Source organism: Propithecus coquereli, unplaced genomic scaffold (genome assembly GCF_000956105.1).
Source record: "Propithecus coquereli isolate 6110/MARCELLA unplaced genomic scaffold, Pcoq_1.0 Scaffold308, whole genome shotgun sequence".
Lineage (NCBI taxonomy): Eukaryota > Metazoa > Chordata > Mammalia > Primates > Indriidae > Propithecus > Propithecus coquereli.
Window position 1 is genome coordinate 2,142,338 of NW_012148708.1, and position 20,108 is coordinate 2,162,445.

The 20,108-nt window shown below is 61.8% G+C and overlaps 1 protein-coding gene across 1 annotated transcript in view; it reads right to left on the minus strand.

The window, feature by feature from the left end:
* Positions 1-855: 855 nt before the first annotated feature.
* ADAMTS2 (ADAM metallopeptidase with thrombospondin type 1 motif, 2) overlaps positions 856-20,108 on the minus strand; it is a 96,331-nt gene continuing 77,078 nt past the window's right edge. The window contains exons 13-21 of the mRNA XM_012649970.1: positions 16,424-16,547; positions 15,658-15,738; positions 14,077-14,243; positions 12,907-13,066; positions 11,053-11,185; positions 10,005-10,212; positions 8,401-8,530; positions 7,983-8,072; positions 856-2,515 (exon numbers count right to left, since the gene is read on the minus strand). Coding sequence (XP_012505424.1) covers positions 2,058-2,515; positions 7,983-8,072; positions 8,401-8,530; positions 10,005-10,212; positions 11,053-11,185; positions 12,907-13,066; positions 14,077-14,243; positions 15,658-15,738; positions 16,424-16,547 — 1,551 coding nt within the window. The 3' untranslated portion in view covers positions 856-2,057. The remainder of the gene's footprint in view (positions 2,516-7,982; positions 8,073-8,400; positions 8,531-10,004; positions 10,213-11,052; positions 11,186-12,906; positions 13,067-14,076; positions 14,244-15,657; positions 15,739-16,423; positions 16,548-20,108) is intronic.

Genomic DNA, 20,108 nt, shown 5'->3' on the forward strand with positions numbered 1-20,108 from the left:
GCTCTAGGACAGACCCAGACAGAGACTGCCTGTGAGTAGCACCAGTGTCCTGGGTTCAGCACGGGATGGAGGCTGCGGCTCCGTTTCCTGACTGGAGAGGCGGCAGTGCGGGGTGCTCTAGACCACATCTTGCTAAAGACGTGGTACCATGAGAGGGAGTCAAAAAGGTTTTCTCCAGTTTGGTTCTTCGGGAGACAGCAGGACAGGGCATGGGCGTGTGTGGGGTGTGGTGGCGGAGGGGAGGCCAGTCACCACCCAGGTGGGGAGTTAAACATCGTCCCAGATTCTGTTCTCGCCGGTCCCCACACCCTCGCTTCGTTCCTGGACCACACGCGCAAGTTCGACACCACACGCTCTCAGCGCCTCGAGCCTTGTGAGCAAGCAGCCACTGCGGATCATCCCGCGCCGCGGTCTGCCCGGCCGTCCAGTGGGGAAACGAGCACGGGCGAGCGACAGCACGCGGCCTCTGAGATGGCGCGGCGTGGAGAGCTCACGCACCATCAGACCAGGCCCAGCTACGGCGCTGGCGTGCCCGGGTCTTACGATTTTGGGACCTTTAGCTGCGTGTTCACAAAACACACATGCGGTGAGAGGTAACAATCAGCCACCTTCCTCCCGTCCATCCCCACTCCTTCCCTCCTGTTTTTCTCTTATTTCCATCTTTCTCATAAAAACCGTTTTGCTGAAATGGAAATCATTCAAAGTTTTGAGAGACCTAAAGGTGAAGTAGGCTCCCGCCACCTCCCCTAAGCCTCCCGTCAGGGCCCAGCCTTGAGGCTCACTGCTGGGCTCCGGGACTTCTGGGGACAGACGCGGGCGGTGGGCTAGACCGGGCAGCCCACCCGGCGGGCAAGCGAAGCTGCTCTTCGGGAGCCAAGCGGAGCCCACAAAGCCCAGGACTCAGAACCCTCGGGCTTGGCACGCGGGCGGCAGCGCCCTGGCCTCGCTGGGCAGGGGGTTTCTGGGCCTTGGGCCGCTCACCGGGCCTTCCCAGCAGAGCACGTGTCTCCCTCATGCTTCTGGGGCCGTTGGGGAGGGAGAGGGCCCTCTGGGGCCGCCCAGGGCCAGGCTGCCAGAGGAGAACGAGGGGCTCGTCCAGCAGAGCCGGGGGGGCGCCGGCAAGGCCAGGCTGGTGGAGAGGCAGAGGCTGGGACGGCGCCCCCGTGTCTTCTCGGCACAGCCCGTCTGGGTCCATCCTCGCGTCTCCAGTTACAGGATTCTCATCGCCCCCCGGGAAGGACAGCCACACGGCACGGACCAGGTCGGCGCGCTCAAATGCAGCACGTGAGCACTGCGTGGGTCAGGTGACTCCCAGTCCTCGATTTGCAAAACTGCTTTAGGCCACGCCTGAGACCAGAGGTGGCAGCCTGATGATCTAAAGCCTGATGATCTAAAGCCTGACGGACTCCCAGACCCCCTGAAAACATGTGCAGTTGACCTTTAAAGGTCACACCTTTTCATGTGCAAATCTAGACTTCCGAAAATGCGCTGTCCGGCAAGGCCAGGGGCAGCGGAGAAGAGAGAAAGAGATGTCACAGGGCAGCAACAAGCAGAACCGACCATCAGGGTTAGACGGGCGTGGCTCTCAGGATGGCCACAGTCCCCAGCTGGCCACTGCCCTCATCCTCGTCACCTACCTGGCATCTGAGTCCCTGACCTCCACTTCGCTGTACTCATCCTGGCAACGGGTCAGTTGCTAAGTGGCTTGGTCTGGGGATTGGCGGGAAATGTCCTGCATCACCACGAAGGACGGGAAGATTCCCAGTGGCCACTCAGCAACCCGGGCCAGCTTGCTTCTCCCAGAATCGTCCCCGTCCCTGCCCTCCCTGGCAGGCGTGGTGCCTCCGTGCTCCTCTGCACTCCACGCCAGCGCCACTGCGGGAACACGCACGCCAGCCTAGTGGCCACGCCTACGTTTTTAATATAATTTCTCCTCTTTGTTTTCTCCAAACCTTTTGGAATCAGGAATTTTGGCTTCATCTTCATGACGCAGGATGTGCTACCCATGGAATGTCCGTATAAGCCGGGAAATGCTATCGACGCCTCTGTCCGTCTCGTCAGAACTTCCCGAGCAGCTCCTTCTTCCGCATCTCCTCAATGAGCTCTTGGATTCTCTGGTTTCTGGTCTTTTCATACGGGCTCGGCCGTCGAGGGATCAGGTTGGGTGGCTGGACTTCATCATCCAGGCCGTGGATTTTGTAGGGTACATCTACGGCGTTGGTTTCCGGGTGGTCCTCAGTGGCATTGGTCCTGGAGGCGTTGAGGGGGACCTCCAGGGGGGTGCCTGGCGAAGGCGGCACCTCCGCCACCACGGTGGGGCCGGGGAGAGTGGGCATGAACACTTCGATGTCGTTGTGCTTCCCAGGCGGCGGCTCCGCGCCGTCCTCCACGCCGGTGAGGTTGCCGTGCAGGTTGCAGGACTTGCAGCACAGCTTGTTGTAGCCTGGGATGGAGCAATAGCGAGACAAGACTTCCATCCTACAGAATATCGACTTGTCGCCTTGGCAGTGGCTCTCTGAAAGAGAAAAGTGGGACAAATAACCAAAGGACAAGATGAGGGCGCTGCGTCCCCCACGGGGGCGGCTTGCTGGAGAAGGCATGGCAGAGCCCGGAGGCAGCAGAGGCGAGTGAGCTCAGGCGGAAAGTCTGTGGGTTCAGGTCCCCCGGCCCTGCTGACACCCAAGCTGTGAGCAGCGCTCCCTCCTCCGCGCACACCCCGGCCGAGTCTGGATGCTTCCGTCTCTCAAAGTCTGAGACAGAAACGAGGCCTCCTTGTGCGCATGGCTGATTCCAAGCTTATTTTAAAGAACGGGTTTTCGTCAGATCTTCGCATTTGACATCCCAGTGCAACGCCCCTGAAATTCTGTGGCAGAGTTTGCTCTACAATAATCTACTCAACTGTAACACAGTTAAACCTAACAGAGCCAACTCCTAGAGCCCAATGCAGCAAATTCCACAGCCGTGGCCAAGGCCCCATGACGCCCACCACTCTCTGTCCCGCCCTGCCCCCTGTCCAGATGCTCTTTGCAGCCCAACCTGCCTACAAGGAAAAAGAAAATCACCCGAACTTTTACGGGCTTCCTTACACTTGCCTCGGCTTACCCAGACGCCTCCCGTCCTGCCACTGCTCCCTGCGCCCAGCGGCCCTCCGCACTGCGCTGCCGGCTGTGCCCAGACAGACCTGCTGCCGCCCTGGTTGATCCCGCCCGGCGCGTTTCCGCTTCCTTCCCACGCGAGAACGGCCGTGTGCGGGGACCCTGCCCCCCGCCTGCCCCCAGCTCTGCCTGCGCACGGGCCGCCCCGGCCAGCTCGCCCTGCTCCGTGCTCGCTTCACTCTGTCTTCCTGGGGTCGTACCCTCCTCTCTCCGCCACCTCATTCTGCAACACGCAAGTCTAGATGACTTACGAAAATCACTCGACAGGGAAGAGTAAGTCATATTATAGGGGTGTGTGGTCCGCTATAGATTCTTGATCACTGACCGCGACGGGCCCCACACCGCCTGCTACGGTCTCTCTACTCCCCACCAGGATGGTTTCAGACCTTGCCCCACACCCCTGATGTGCCCTCCTTTTCCCTCGCTCTCCTTATTTGACCTCGTCTGCTACTGCAAGGAAGGAAGGACAGAAGGGGGAGGGAAGGAGGGAGGAAAAAGGGTGGGCGTTGCATGGGAGCCGCATCTGCAGCCCTCCGGCCGCTGAAACTTCCTGCAGTCACGGACGAGCAGCCCCCTCCCCTCGAGGGCCAGCGGCTCCGACATCATCCTCCCACTCTGCACCCCCGCTGCGCGAGCCTGTCATTTTCCCTGAGAGGCTGGTGACTCACACCACCAGCCCCCAACTCCTGAAGCTTCAGACTCTTGCGTGCAACTTGCTATGAGACACACATCCCTAAGCCCCCACTGGGTGCCAAAGGTCCCCAAGACCCAAGATGTCCAGCCCAAGCTCAGGGCCTCTGCTGGCACCACCTGCCTCAATGCGTGGCCTTTCAGGCACACAGGCCAGACACCGGGTGTCCTCATACCTCTTCCCTCACTCCCAGCCAGCAATCTCCAAGTCCGTCTGAGTTTCCTCCTGGACACCCGCGGATGCGTCCACGTCCCTCGCTCTCTCTCCCACCTCCACCCTGGCCGAGCTGCCTCTTGGCCCTAACATGGCAAGAGCCTCCTTTCTGGCCCCAACTCATCGAGCTGTCCTGCTCGTCGGAATGCTGTTTTCTAACCGAAAACATGACCATGTCACACACACCGCCATTTGAAGCACACAGCCATGCCCATGCATTGCTTATCTATGGCTGCTTTCCTGCTGCAACGGCAGAGCTGAGTGGTTGTGACAGAGACCACATGGGCCCCAACACCCCAGATACTTATTTACTATCTGGCCCTTTAAGGAAAATGTCGGCTGCCCCCGGTCAAGCGCATGTCTGGATCAGAGCTCGACATAAAGGGAATGCTCAGAAACGTCCCCTGAATAAGCAGCAATGGTCCAGGGGTTGGGCTCGCCTTCCGCCTTGTCTACGTGGTGATTTCCTCTGAACGGTGGGCTGCATTGCTCTCAGTTTTTAAAAATAAAAATAAGCCAATGAATGAGTAAACAATTCAGAAAAACACTGGCCAAGAGCTTGGCTGTGCTAATATCATCCTAGAAAAATTTCAGAATAATCGCTACTAACTGCTCTTAAAAGTACACCAGTGGCCATGGAAGGGGGCTCACACCTGTAATCCCAGCACTTTGGGAGGCCCAGCTGGGAGGATCGCTTGAGGCCAGGAGCTCGAGACCAGTCTGGGCAACATAGTGAGACCCCATCTCTACAAAAAATAAAAAAGTTAGCCAGGCGTGGTGATACGTGCCTACAGTCCCAGCTACTTAGAAGCTGAGGCAAGAGAATTGCTTGAGTCCAGGAGTCTGAGGCTCAGTGAGCTCTGTCTGATCCAGCCAGTGCACTCCAGCCTGGGCAACAGCAAGATCATGCCTCCAAAAAAAAAAAAAGTACACCGGTAGTTGTGTATTTTTACACAACTGTGTAACACAAATGATGTGTCCTGAGGCATGGGCTGGTGACAGCTTTCTGCCAAGATAAGAATTTTGGTTCTGACTTGATCTACAGCCATTTCCAGCAGCAACTAACTAGCAAGACTTCATCTTCCCGTTAACGACAGCTGCAGAGTTAACACACTTTTCGAAAACTGAAGTCATTGTGTGCCACTCCCACGATCTTGGCTATCGCCGAATGCCACCTGTATTATTATTTGCTTAGTAGTTTCCTTTAAATTAATTCCTTTTCTGACTTAAAATTTATTGTAGAAGAAAATATTATACTGTCATCGTTCATGGAAAACGACTGCGGTAAACAAAGGTGACCCTAAACATGAATACAAAGAAAAGTTTAAGTCCTTTTAGTCAGTTTTAAAGTTAAACTTTCATGCATGAAACTCTCAGGGATTCTCCTGCCTGCAAAACTGACGGAGGAAAATGAGCAGATGTGGGAGACGCTGAGGCGGGTCCCAAGGGGAACTTTCGACCCGAGGTGGTCTGGGAGGGCAGAGAGCCGGGAAGGGCACGCTGCGGGACCTCGGCCGCGCTCACGCACCGCCCTCCTCCCCCCTGTGGAAAACGCCGGGGTGGAGAATACTTCTCTTTTCTCAGTGAAACAGTCACCCATTTGCCATTCAGAAGTTCATGCAGCTAGTTAGAACAGTGAGTGGCACCCTCCTCCCCACACGCCCTCCATGGCACCGTGGGTGTCCCCTGGGCGTGCGGCACCTGGGCCTGGGGCAGTCCGTCTCTAGCGCTCGCCGGGCCCTGTTGGAGGGCAGCTGCTCCCCACCCATCTCTGGGAGGCAGACTGAACGGAACGAGGGACTGGCAGACAATCTTCTTGGGGCTCCTCGTCTCTCTTAAGCTGTGATTCCTTTTAATGACAGCTCTGGGCAGGCTGGCACCTGGGGCCTGGCCCTGTGCCCCAAGGCTGTCTCCACGGTGCTGGGCGCGCCACACCACTCTCTCTCATGGTCTCCCAAGCTTTCTTACTCCTCCCCGGCAGAAAACCCCGCAGTGGTCCCTAAAAGGGAGCAGTTAGCTTCCTGCCAGCAGGACACGGCGCGGGCCCCAGCTCCTGAGGCCCCTGTTGAACCCTGACCCTCTGCCTGGTCGTTGTCAGCGAGCTGAGTGAACACGGGCCCTGCTGCTCCCCAGGGTAGAGCGGGGAGACACGGCCAGGCCCGGCCGAGCACACACGCACACGCCCGCATGTCGGCAGGCTGCCCAGGGAGCCACCGCGGCCCTCCCCGCCTGGACCCAGACTCTCCTGGGGCCGGCCCAGCGCCCACCTGGGCCACGTGGGCACCGCTCCCTCCCGAACGAGTAGCCTAGGGCTGAGAACTGTGCCTGGAGTCAGGGCAGGTGACCCCTGACCCCGCATTTCCACTCCACAGGCTCTGATCCCAAAGATGGGGGCTTCTCCTGCCCCCAAGGCCACCATCTCAGAGAGAACCTAGACCCTGTTGCAGGTGCTTGTTTAGCGCTCACATGCAAAATCGAAGTCACCCAGAGTGTCTTTGCAGGTTGTCATATTTAGAAAAATGCCTGCGGAGGGGACCCGGATACCTACGTGGGGCAGTGAAGTCATTTGAATAAGAAATGGGGTAACCGCTGCTACAGAGTGAACCCACAGTCAGCCAGGTGAGAGAAACGAGCCATCAGCTTGCCAAACCCAAGCAAAGCGCCCAGTTTCACGGAGTTTTATTGAGTTTATTTGAGGGATGCATGACAGGAGGTCTTTCCATCATCAGTAAGAATGAAAGATCATTTTCACAGTCACTTTGGCACACGCTAACGTCGTCTCGTTAAAAAACCGGAAAAGCAACAACAATGGAGCCTATAGAATACGTCATTAAATACATACAAAACACTAATAAAATGTCCCTGATAAACCAAAGTGCGGACAGACAGCACGGTGCCCAGGGCCGCGCCGCACCGTCGGGTCGCGCGGCGGCGGCCAAGTTGCAAGTTAACAGTCGTGAGGATTAGCGCGCGTCACTCACCGGCGGCGACAGCTCGGGGCGGGGCGGAGGCCGGGGCGGGGCCGAGGCCGGTCCGCCTCCCTCCCGTGCGGGGTCGGGGTCGAAACCTTGACCTTGGCGAGGACCGACCGGCCCGACGCTCCACCGCCCCCTACCGGGGCCGCGCCCGCTCCGAGCCGGCATGAGCAGCCACTTCTGCCACCTTTCAACTTTAAGGCATTTCTACACGGTTTTTCTAAGCAAAAAGCAATAGAAATTGAGGTAATTCTGTATTCGTTCACACCGGCGGGCGAGGCACGTCCGCGTCAAGCCCTCGCTCAACCTGCGGGCCGGGCCTCGTGCGCGCCATGAGAAAGGCCCTGGGGTGACGCCCGGAGAACGGAAGCGGGGGCGCGACCCCGCCTCCTCCGCTTGGTCCGACCCCCGAGAGGACAGGGCGCGGGCGGGCGGCGTGAGCTGGACGCAAGGCCGGGCGGAAGCGGGCCGCAGTTCCACGAGTCGGGACGCTCGGCGAGGGGCGGCAGCAGCAGCGGCGGTGGCAGCCGGAGACCGGCACCGCGGGAACCCGGGCGTGGTCCCCGCACGGCGGCGACGCGAAACCGACGCCCGAGACCCCTCCGGCCGCGCCCCGCGGCGGGCGGTGCGGCGGCAGCCGGGCCCCCCACTGCCACCTGCGGTTCGGCCGGGGGCGGCGGCCCCGCGGTCACTCCGACCCCGCCAGCACCACGACAGATCGTTGCCCCTTTATGAGCCGTCACCAGCCAGGTCCGGGCCCGACACAAGGCGCCAGAGCCCGGGCCGCGCCTCCGCCAGGCCGGCCCCAGGCCCGAGAGAACGACCGGCGGCGCGCCCGGAGTCAGGGCAGCTTTCCATAGAGAGCGAGCAGGGGGGCCCACGGCAAGCTCCACAAGGCGCAGGGCATGCACTGGAGGGCAGAGGCAGAGTTATAAACGGGGCGGTTACTTGACGAGATCTTCCGGACGGGCGAGTCGGGGTCCGGGCGCGACAGCCACTGCACCACGTAGCTCTTCCTGGACGGGTCGGAGGCGTTCCCTAGAGGGAGGAGAGGGGCGCTGCGGCGGCTGCGGCGAAGGCTGCGCCCCCGCCTGGGCAGAGCGTGCGGTGGGCGTGGTGCTCCTTCAAGGGCGCCTGGCGGCCCCTGGCTTGCCCAGTGGGCACAGCGCCACGAGGGCGGGGAGAGGTCGGGGCGCACGCCGACTCCCTCCACTTCCCCCAGGTAAAGGCCCAGCCCCGGCCCAGAGGGCGCTGCTTCTCCAGGGTCGCTGCGTCCAGCCACTTCTGGGAAGAGCCAAGCCTGCCCGGACCACGTCCCCAGCCCCGCCCTGGGCTGCCGCGCGCGGACGGGGAGCAGAGGGCTTACGGGGACAGGCGCCCAGCCTGCAGATCCGCGCCGTCTCGGGCCTCTCCTCCTGGCAGATGCCGAAGCTGTCGTCTGCGGTGCGGCACAGCACCGGCCTCTCCTGGGTGCCGTTGCCACAGGTTACCGAGCACTGCCGGGGGAGAGTCACCGGGCACCATTCAGCTCCGAGCAGGCGGGGGCAGAGCAGGGGAACGGGCGCCTTAGCCCGCCTTCGGGGCAGGCCCCAGCCTCCCGGGGCTCTGAAGAGGACTCACACGTGCCTGTCCCGCCCAGCGGTGGTGAGTTAGCACCGCGTTCAGAGGCTGTGCGGGCCTGGCACTCCCGGTTCTCCGGGAGAGCTGTGCCCCGTGGGCCACTGGGAAAGCCCTGACCAAGCCCGGGAGGCTCTGACAGGCCCCAGCACCCCCAGACTCAAGGCTCTGCCACCAGTGCCCTCCCTGACCCCGCCAGCCAACACCCTCTCTGCCCCACCACACCGACAGGCAGGGGCCAGAAGGAGCATCGTGCCCAGCCGGGGCCAAGAAAACTCTCCAGTCCTTGTGGCGTGTTCGAGGAAGGGTCGACTCAGCACTCAGCAGCCCTGGGGTGCTCAAACCCCATATTCCCAACAAGGGCCTGTTTTTAGGGCCGGCCCTTGTGAAGCTCCTGGGAACACGCCCACGGAAGGTTCTGCCTGCCAGGAGCGCTTCTGCCTGAGGCCTCAGCCATGCCAAGCAGCTGGTCCCGGCAGTTCACGCCAACGTGAGTTACGGGGATACCTGCTCTCCGTCTGCGTCCGAGGTCAGTCACATGGGCACTAGATACCCGTGTGGCCCCCAGTGGAAACCCTGGGTGCCAAGCGCTAGTGGGCCTCCCTGGTTGGCAACACTACACGTGTATTGCCGCACACGGGTGTGGAAGAACTAAGTGTGTCCCTTGTGACTCCACTGGGAAGGGACACCCAGGAGCATGTGCCTGGTTTCCTCCTGCGTTCACCCACGTGGCTTGTCCTGTTGCTGACTCTCCTGTCCCCTTTCACTGCACTAAACTGCACCCGCGAGCGCGACAGCTTCTGAGCCCTGCCGGTCCTCCTAGCGGGCTGTTGAGCCCGAGGGTGATCTCAGGGACCCCCGGCATAGCAGGCCTGCGGGCTGGCTGTCAGAGCTCGTGTCAGCTGTGGCCTGGCCTTGGCTGGCGCTTGGCCCCTGCCCCCGAGCTGCCCTCTGGCCTCTGAGCCCACTCTCCTTGTTCTTCCCAGCGCACGTCTAAGTCCCCCCGAATATCTCCCTCCCGGGAGCTGGGCTGGCCTTCTAGACGGCCCCTCCAGCCTCCGAGACGAGGCCCAGACCTCCTCCCCTGTTCCGGAGCCCAGGCTCCCGCTTCCTGGGATTCCAGGCCCCGTGGCACCCAGGGGCCTCCGCCCGTACAGTCCACACACATTCCGGTGGGCTTCTCAGCAGAGCGCCGACCACGCGGCACCCACTTGTGCCCTGAAACCCATGGGACGTAGCCCACGACAGGAATCGTGTCCAGGCCCACGTGCCAAAGTGGAAGGCCCTGGCCACCTCGGTCCCACCCAAACTCAGTTTGGGGGCCAAGGGTACGGGGCCGGGGGGACTGCTTACCTGGGACCAGGGCCCAGCCCGCCACCGACCAGGGCAGAGCTGGCGGTTGCAGGCCCGGCGGCTCTCAGGCCGGGCGTCGTTGCAGTGCTTGGCGTGCACGGAGCGGGTGGCGTTGTTGTGCATGGGCTGAACGCAGCGCACGGAGCGCACCTGCGCGCCCGTCCGCCCGCAGCTCTGACTGCACGGCTCCCACTCGCCCGTGACCCACCTGCGGGGCAGAGCGGCACACGGTCAGGCCCCCGGAGATCCAGCCCAGCTGAACTCCGGGACCACGCCCTGCAGCCCCGGTGGACGGCGAGGACAGAGAGGAGGAGGCTCCTCCACTCCCTGGTGCTCGTTTTCCCGTCCGTTCTCACAAAGCCGCCAGCCGCGCAGGGCTGCACGGGGGGAAACCAAGGCTCAGTTGCCCCAGGTCCTACTGATGGCGAATCCCACGCATGTCCTCCGCTGGGAGACCCCTGGTGGAGCCGGTGGCTGTGGAGGACACAAGGCTGAGGAGCTTTGCCTGCCTTCTGTCCCTTCTCAGGCCCCTGACCCTGCCACCTGTCCTGACCTGCTGACGTCTCGAATCCTGCGCAGAGCTCGAGAGCAGTGTGGCCTCGCGGCCCCCTGTCCTGCACGGCCCCCATCTGCCTAGTTACCATCTTCCCCCCGCAGCGTCCTGCGAAAGGAACCTGGGCCCAGAAGTGCAGCTGGCCAAGCCCCGGGCCTGACACCAAAGCCCTGCTTGGGAGACATCTACCTCAGGACGGGGAGCCAGCCCTGGGCCCTCTAAGCCTCAATTTCCCCATCTGGGCATCACCATTTGTTGTCACTTCTAAGAGGCACACCCCTGTTTCAGGTTAGTAGGTCCGAAGCTGGGGTGCACCTTCCAACCTGCGGCATCTTAGACTGTGGGAACCATGGTGAGAAAGACCCCGTCCCGCGCCGTGGGCAGTGCCATGCCCAGAGCTGCTCAGAGGTTCAGATCCCACACCTCCCTCCGTGGGAGCCCCTGGCAGCCCCTGGCCTCCCTCCGCCTAGTGGGACCCGAGCTAGGGGCACTCACACGGGCTGGGAGCACTCCTGTGGGTTGCATGCCCGGCGGATGGCTTTGGGCTTCGCGAGGGCGACGCAGAAGCCTCGGTGCACCATCTTGTGGTCCAGCCTCCGGCGGCAACCGTACTTGGTGAACTGGGACCCTAGAGACAGAGAGCTGGAGGGGGCTCTATGGGGCAGCACAGCCCCCCCAAGGGGGCACGGAGGGGTGGGCTGCAGCGGCAGTCCCAGCCCTGTTCTCACCACCCCTGAGATGATGTAGAGGGTGGGGCGGGGCCTCAAGCCCAGTGGGGCTGCTGGGAGGGGCCAGATGGCGCAGAGAGAGGCCGCCTTCTCCCCACCAGTTCCCTCCGTGGACTCTCCCATGGCCCCGTCCCTGGATCCCGGCCCGAGTGGAGGCCTCATCTCCTCTCCATCGTGACTCCGTGTGCACGGGGGCCTGGCATGAGCCGGGAGTTGGGCCAGCACTGGGTGCAGGGCCCGCGCGCTTCCTTCCACCACACTTGCTGCGTGCGCTGCACCCTGCCGTGCACGGGGCAGCCCCCGCCCAATGACAGAGCCTGAGAGGAAAACGGCGGTGCGGCGGCGGAGCCCCAGCCTGGGGGGCCAGACAAAAGGATGAGACAAAGCCGGCCAGCCCAGGCACTGGGGCATCCCAGGAAGCAGAGGAAGGGGGTCCTGATTTAGTGGGTGGCCTGTGCAGAGGGGGCGGGCGTGCCCAAAGCCAGCGTGGCCAGGGCCCAGGGGGCAAGGGACAGGGGTGCCCGTGCTCCAGGAGATGTCAGCAAGTTCCATGGACCACGGTGACTTGAGAACTTTGTTTCTTATCCCAAGAGCAGAGGGAGCAGCTGAGGACTGTGACACCAGGAAAGGACAGGGTCTGATGTGTTCCTTTACGAGGCCACTCTGGGGGCAAGACTGGACACACCAGTCGGGAGGAAGGTGCCAGGACCAGGGGTGGCCGGGAAGGCGGGAATAGTAGGCGTGTCTGAGAGACACGCAGGAGGGAGAATCAGCAGGACGTGCTGCCGAAGTCCCGGCGGGACGCGGAAGCACAGGGAAAGGCGGGGACACCGTCCGCCCGGGGGCCCTGGAAGAGCCTGGACCAGGCCGTGGCCCCTCCCTTGGTGGGCTCCTCCTTGTGGGGCCTGGCATGGCATCCCAGGGAGGGCTGTCCTGGCCACCTGCCTCCTATCTTGTCCGGCCGCCAGGAGCAGTGAGCACATTGGACAGACCACAGCATCCCGTCCCTCCGTGTGCCCCGTGTCCCATCCAAGTGCGGGCTGAGGTTCAGGGCAGATGGGACCCTCTGCGCCCAGCCCTGCCCGGGAAGGTCTACGAGGCCTTTCCGAATGAACAGAGGGAGGATCCTCCCAGAGGTGTCCCAGCACTGCCCGAGCCTTGCCTGTGCCCTGTCCTGCCGATGCCATGGTGGGATCCACCCACAGGCCACCCTCTCGCCATGCGGGCGGCCCGCCACGCTGAGGCAGGTCATGCCAGCATGGTCTCGTGCCACCTTTGGCCTGATGCCCCAGCACCCAGCCCTCTCGCCCACCTGCTGGCCCGTCCCAGCCTGGCCAGGCCCTTGTCCACCCAGGCAAAGGTCCCTGCCCAGGCGCCCGAGCCCCCAGGGCCCGCCTTCTCACCTTGGGCCCACGCCCAGGCTCACTCTGGCCTCAGGCCCGCAGTCAGCAGGGCACCGCCTACTCGGGAAGCCCCTCGCCCAGAAGACCCCTCCCGCTCAGCCAGACCTCCTCAGGACTGCGCTCCCGGCTCCACGCTCTGCTCACGCTGGGCCCTGCCCCCGCCGCCTCACGGCCGCCCTCGTGCCACCCAGGGCCCCAACGCTGAGACGCCCCCTCACCTCCGCCGCAGGGCTTGGAGCAGGGAGACCACTTCTTCAGGGCCCACTCGTAGACCACAGAGTCATCTTCGAGGACGTTGTTGTCATCGACGTTGAGCGAGTCCTCGTGGATCATGTATTTGTACGTCAGTGAGATCCGGGCGTCTCCTTCTGGGATAACCTGCACCCACCCGGGACGGCCGTGAATGTGTCTGCCCCGCTCTCCTCCCCTCCGCCACCGCCGGCGCGGGAACAGCAGCCCGAGGCGCACACACTCGTCCCTGCGATCCGCGTGGCTGTGTTCTATCAGGTCTCCCGGGGCACTGAGCTCACGGACACTGAGCCACACACCGGGGGCACACGGGGCTCGGTCCCCGCAAGCCTCTGGTCACAACTTTGTCAACTGATTTGTGTATCGCCTTGTTTTAGGTGGGATTCTGTTTGAAGACACTTCATTTAACATATATTTTTGATTCACGTCCCACTGAACGAGCGGGGTGGCACTGGGTGGACAGAGCACACCTGGCCATCACACCTGTTCACAGGTGCGCCCACGTGTGAAGCCCAGGGCTGCTGACCGAAGCCACCCCTAGCGCGCTCGCCTTAGGGGAGAGGCTCCCAGACACCAGAGGCTTACCTGCGTGTCTGCATTTTTTGGCAAATAAAATATTTCACTTATGCAATTAAAATTACTTTTTAAGAAGTGATTTGAAAACCCAGCCCCCTGAGTAATCTCCGTAACCAGGAGCAGCCCGTGGTCCTGGACCCAGGAGATCTGAGGTGCGGTCCCACTTAGAGACATGTCCAGTGTGACCTGGGGCTGGTCGTCCGGCTTCCTGGGCCCTGACTCCCCCCACCACGGGTGTCACAGGGTTTCAGCGTGAGGGCACGTGTGAGCGAGCATGACGGATGGCAGCTACGGATGTCATTCAGACAGGACGCCAACGCCAAAGCCTCAGAGCAGAGAGAATGTGCTCAAGGTCACCCGTGGGGCACGCAGAGCCCGGAGCCCTGACTCACAGGCCCGTGTCCCTTCCTGGCTGTGACACAGCGTTGGAGACCTTGGGTGCAAAGGGCAGGCCAAAGAGGCCGTGCAGAGCGCGGGGCTCCCGGTCCCCAGTTCCGCCCCGGGGGCCCCTCCCCGCTGCCCGCACGCAAGGAGGCGGTGGGCCCGGCCTGGCCTCCGCTCACCAGGACGGTGATGGTGCCGTGGAGGGGGCCCATGGTCTGCAGCGTCTCCCGGCCGTCCTCGTCCCTGTACTCCCACTCCACGCCCATGGCGATGAAAGATTTAGAAGTGGCGTCCACGTCATTGTCTTCGTTTAAGATGAACTTGCCCGTCTCCAGGTTCTTGACGGCTGAGAACGGCACGGGGAGGTCCGCGGGGCAGTCAGCCTGGGGCAGGCCCGCGGGCCGTGCTGGCTGTGGTTGGTGGGGGGAGTCGTGGCAGCAGGGCCCCCATGTCCCCAGCTGCCCTCTGCCAGGCTCTGGGCCACTGGCATCCACGTCGCTCTGGGAGCCCACCTGCCCCTTGAGGCCTGCCGGGACTAGACCCCCCGCCCTGCGCACCGTCTGCCCCCCCAAGTGCCCTTTCCTGGATCTGCCCCCCAGGCCCCTCCTGCTGTCTCTTCAGGGCACTCAGTGGGTGCTGGCGGCCACCAGGCAGCACGGAGGGAGGGGTCTCCACCGGGCACAGGCTCTGTTGGCCACCAGGGCAAGTCCATGTCCCCAGGCAGCAGGGCCTCCCCACCCCTGGCTGAGGCCCCAGCAGCTCCGCCCCCCGCTCCGCGGAGAGGCCCGGCCCGACCGGCGGCCCTCGGGCCCCTGGGCCTCCGCGGACCATCCAGGAGGCGAGACCCTGCTGGTCGGGGAGTGTGGAAGGTGGCTGCCGCGGGCTTCTGGGTGACTTTGCGGGCCACAGACAGTGCGTGAGTGAGAAAGGCCCCTGTAACTCTGTCCACATCAGGGGCAAGCCTTGGTTGGCGCTGGTGGGCCCGATTTCTCCCTGGCACTCGCCCCCTCTGCAGAGTGGGCCTCCGCCCCAGAGACCTTGGCAGGAAACAGCTTTGGGACAGAGGTGTCTTTTGTTTGGGAATCACCTTTGTGTTTACCTTCTACCGAGGGACTGGATGTGCATTTAAGGTGGCAACACGAAGATTCCTCTTACAGTGAGTGAGAGGGGAAGATGCGCACTGAGAGCGGGGCTCCCACTCGCTGCTGCGGGCGCGGGCGCCCTGACCCAGTCCAGCCCGGGGACAGGGCTGAGGGCGGAGCTCAGGTTGGGTGAAGGGACTTGTCCAGGGACCCCAGTGGTCCCCAGCACCTTTGGACAGGAGGTGAGGCTGGGTGCGGCCCCTGAGAGGGGCCCCGGGCAGCTGGGAAGGGGCACCCCATTTTCAAGAGATACCAGAAATCCCTAGGTGGAATGTCTTCATTTTAAAATTAGACTAGTTGAAAATATGCCAGTGCATGGTGTGAGCCCGCCCTCTGGCTGGCCTTGGTGTGGGCGCACCTGCTGCCCTCAGACCCTGCCCGCCTCCCAGAGGGCTGGGGCCTACCCACCTCGCCCCTCCACAGCCGCCGCTGGCTGGAGCCCGCTGGCCTCTCCGCAAGGAGAAGACCCCGGCAAGGCCCCAGGCCGAGGGAGGGGTCGCGGGGGCTGCCCCAGCTCAGGGTCCAGCCGCACAACCCAGGCCTCTGACCCCTGGCACCCTGCCCGTCCCGGAAGAGCCAGGTCTCGAGGACACCGGGCTGTCCAGCTCTGAGACTCACCCAGATGGTGGCTGGTGGCGTCTACCTCCTGGATGAGCAGGTGTCGGGCTCCCGCGGGGATCTCGAACATCTTGATGTGACCTTTGTTTGGATGTGGGACGACAAAGCCGAATGAGAAGGCAAGAGGCCTCCCGAACCTGCAGAGCGGAAGAGGCTCCACGGCCCTCTTCTAAAAGAGGCAGATTAAGTGGCTTCTCCCCGTTTCAGGGGCAGGACGGCCAGGCCCACAGAGGTGTCGCTGGCTGCTGCGGGCCTGCCCAGAGGGCTGAGGGCCAGGAAGGGCCCTGCTCTAGAATGAGGCTCTCCCCGAGGGCCGTCTTCCCAGAGCCCACCTCGGCCAGGGACCCCACGTTCCCCAGCCCCACCCTGCAGCCCTGCAGGGACAGACCTACGGCGCACCCAGGCCGCACTGACCAGTCCAGCGAAGCCCTGCTGACGGCCAGCTGGGGGCAGGAGGAGAGAGCCGGGGACAGACGGGCCAGCTGGGTGTCGCTGGAGGGCTGGGGGGCTCCTGACCTCCAGTAAAGACTCCGAAGGCCCAACCTGGGCACCCTTACATCCTGGCATTCTCTGCCCTGACCCCTGTGACCTGGGCCCCCATTCTCCTCTGCCCTGACCTAGGATTCTCCCTCTACCTCACCCTCCCCGATCCCCCACCCCCAGCGAGAACGGTCACGAACCCAGACAGAGCTGCAAGGATGAGCCGGGCCCAACCCAGCCTGGGCACGAGGATCAGACACTCAGACCCGGGCGAGGCCTCACTCACCGTGCTTCTTGGGCGAGCGCGTGAACGTGCCCTTGACCACTTTGCAGTGACTGTTGTCCCCTCCGCACACGCCACACTTGTCCTCCTGCTTGCTGGAGCCGATCACCCCGTCGCAGCCCACCTTCTGCAGGGGGAGGGGGCCATGAGCACTGGACACACCCCCTCTTCACTCGGGCGCTAGGCTGACCACGACCTGTGTCCCCAGGGCTCCTGGCACCTATACCCTCCCCAGCCCTCAGTCCCCGACACCGGGGAAGGAGACCAGGCCCTGGAGCAAGACAGACCCCGCGTGCCATGGGCGAACCAGCTGTCCCCACTGTGCCTCGGTCTCACAGCTGGAAGGTGTGAGCTGCAGAGCCCAGACAGGGCACGTGCCCAGGACCGCTCCGGCACGGCGCAGCCGGCCTCTGGGCACGTGTCAGAGGCCTGGCCTCGGCCCCTCCACGGGCTCCACCCAGAGCTAGGCCAGGATGCCCCGGCCCTCGCTCTGCACCAAGGATACAATGTCCTCTTTCGTCCATCCTGAGGGTGTCTGGGCAGGAAGTGGCAAGAGCTGGCCCCTCAACGCTGCCACTCCAGCAACTGACATTATTCTGCCCAGAGTGGGGGTGTCCCCTTGCTCCCAGCTGCCCGGTAGAGGCAGCAACGCATTCGGGTCCTGCTACAGTTGGAATGTCTGCACCAAAGCTCATGCTGAAATTTAATTGCCATCGTAACAACAGCAAAAGTTGGGGCCTTTAAGAGGTGGTCCGGTCCCGAGGGCTCCGCCCTCACGAGCGGACGGACGCTGTCATCCACTGAGCGCGTTCCTGATCAAGACTGAGTTCAGCCAGATTCCCTCTGTCTCTGGTCCTCGCTTCCGCCTTCCATCATCCACCATGGGATGACCCTTGCCAGCTGCCTGTGCTGTGCTGTTGGACTTCCCATCATCCAGAACCAAGAGTTAAATAACTCTCTGTTCTTTAGAAATTACCCAGTCTGTGGTATTCTGTTACAGTTGCAGAAAATGGACTAAGACAGGTTCTTTCATTCCTTGCGGCCCTGACAGCACCCCATTCTTGGAGCCACAGAAGCTCCACGGGGAGCAGCCCTGCGTATCAATGACCTTGAGCATACTGCCCAAAGCCACTTCCACGTAGATGCCCCAGACCAACCTTTCTTGGAACTAAAAGGGGGAAGACAGCCTCTCCTCGGAGCTGGTCTGCTCCCCCTGGCTGTCCCAGAGTACAAGACAGCATCACAGGTTCCCCTCTTTGCCCTGGCTGCCAGGAAGCACAGAGCCAATTCTCCTTTAAAGACCTTCCTACCACTGCCACTGGAGAGACTCACTTCCTTTCCCTTTGCTCTTTGATTTCTGACTTTTGTCTTGCAAGGACCTTTGAGGACAGGGGCTCTAGACCATGGAGAGCTACAGAGTAGCGGTTCCTGCATCATTTGTAAATGTGTGGATAGGAAGAGGTTCATCATGTTTGAACTTTTATTGATCTATGTTTTATCAAAGCTTTTTTTTTGAAGACAGAGTCTCACTGTGTTGCCCAGGCTGCAACCTCAAATTCCTGGGCTCAAGCGATCCTCCTGCCTCAGCCTCCCACATAGCTGGGACTGCAGGTACACACCACCATATCTGGCTAATTTTTCCATTTTTTGTAGCAACAAGGACTCACTCTTGCTCAGGCTGGATTGTAAGCTTTTTGACTCATTTTTGGAAGTAAGTAGGGTGGAAAACAATCAATTAGAAAAACATGCTCCTATTTATTTGCATGGTTCCTGAGAAAACAATTTTACCAAAGGGGAGCGACATGACACACTGAGACCAAAACAGCACTCGACTTCCAAGGCACAGAAGCCCAAGCCGCAAGCACAGAGCTGCCACCTCCCAGAGGGCGCGTCACTCAGACTGTACAGGTTTGCTTCCGTCCTCGGCCCCTGCTGAGTGAGGGCTTGTGAAGGTGAGGGGAGATGGCCCCGGTGACACGTCCTCGCTGCCTGGCGAGGGATGGAGAGGCCGCCAAGGAGGACAAGGGGGAGGGAGGAGAGGGCGGGGGGAGGGGCAGAGCCCCCTTTTCAGGCAGGGACGGTGTACGCCCCTCAGGGAGGGTCTGCCTCTAACACGAGGGGAATCACAGTATTGCTCAGGTTTCCAGCAGCTTCTGCCTGCGGAGTAACCAGGAGTGAAAATTCTCAGCAGCTCCAGAGGCAGGTGGCCCGGAACACGCGCATGGGCAGCAGCGGCGCTGGCAGGGTCCCCGTGACGGCAGCGAGCGGGCGAGACCCCCGCCTCGGTGAGCACAGCTCGACTCAGGAGCACCCACTGATCCCGTGCTCTTTCGAAACAGGCTTGGAGCCTGTTTACGGCCGAAGACACTGCCTGGTGCTGGAAAAGCGGCAGGACATGGGGACAAAGCAAAAGCTGCAGCCACGTGCTACACTTCAAACTAGCACGTCCTGAGCGTCTCGGAAGTAGAGCCAAAGGAAACAGACTAAATCTTGGTCCTGGCAACCTTGGGAGATGTTAAAGTGGCCTCTCGCCATTTTCCCTCAATTCCAAGAAACATTTGTTCTCATCTCCTATTATTTCTGAAATCGGCCTGAGCCTGATCACTCAAAAGGACCTGGCCTGCGCCCTACGGGAGCGGCTTGACACAGCAGTTTTGCATTTTTGTCTGGGCACCTGCTGGCTGGCGTCAGGGGTGTGGCCCGTCCCTGGCTGGGACAGCATCTACGCTTGGCGAGGCCTGACCTCGGGAGACGCTGCCAACGCGCTAACCGAGCAGAAACGGCCAAGGAGGGCCGGTCCTTCCGCCAGCCTGGAATCTTCTGCTGGCCTGAAATCTTGCCTTAGACCCAAACGGGGCTAATGGGGCCACTGAGAGCTCAGGCCAGGGACGGCCACATGTCCGGCCGGAGTAGCTCTGCATGACCATGACCGCTGCCGGCCGCCGTCAGGGGCCAGAGGAGGCTGATGGCTCGGATTCCGCACCGGTGCGAGTCGAGGCGGAGGATGCTCACGGTGACAGGCGGCTGCGGCCCGCGAAGGGCGCACGGCTAAGGAGACACCCATGAGGGCTGCTTTCCTGCTGCCTTCCAGCCCGTCCCACGTCCTGTCGGTGCTGGCTTGTCTCAGCCTCTCCCTTTTCACAGGTTTGAGATGACGTATCTGATGGCACGTTACTACCCTGTCAAGGTGGTGCGCTGGCCCTCTATTAAATCAGAGGGACCCTGCTGGCCGCACGGGATGCCTGATTCTCTCAACGCCCTGCCCTGTGTGTGCGTGCCCGTGTGCACGCATGTGTGCACGTGTGTATGTGCGTGCGCATGTGTGCATGTGCACGTGTATGTGTGTGTGCGCTTGCCCGTGTGTGCATGCGTGTGTGCATGCGTGTGTGCACGTGCGTGTTTCTCTGATCTCTTGCACATCTTTGCCGTTGTCTGACTTGTGACGTCCGGAGTCACCGTGCTCTGTTATTCTCTAAGCGAGAGCATCCACTAGGATGTTATTTTTTACCCAATATTAGATTCTTTTAGAAGAAGAGGCTCGCATTCACGTGTGTCATTCAGACCGATGTTTAATCTTCCTCTGTGTGTTTGACCTTTCCCTTTCGTCCCCGTTGTTCTCTGTCCTCTGTGTCATGACCATACGTACACACGGTCATTTGCTGCACAATTACATCTCGGTCAGCAACGG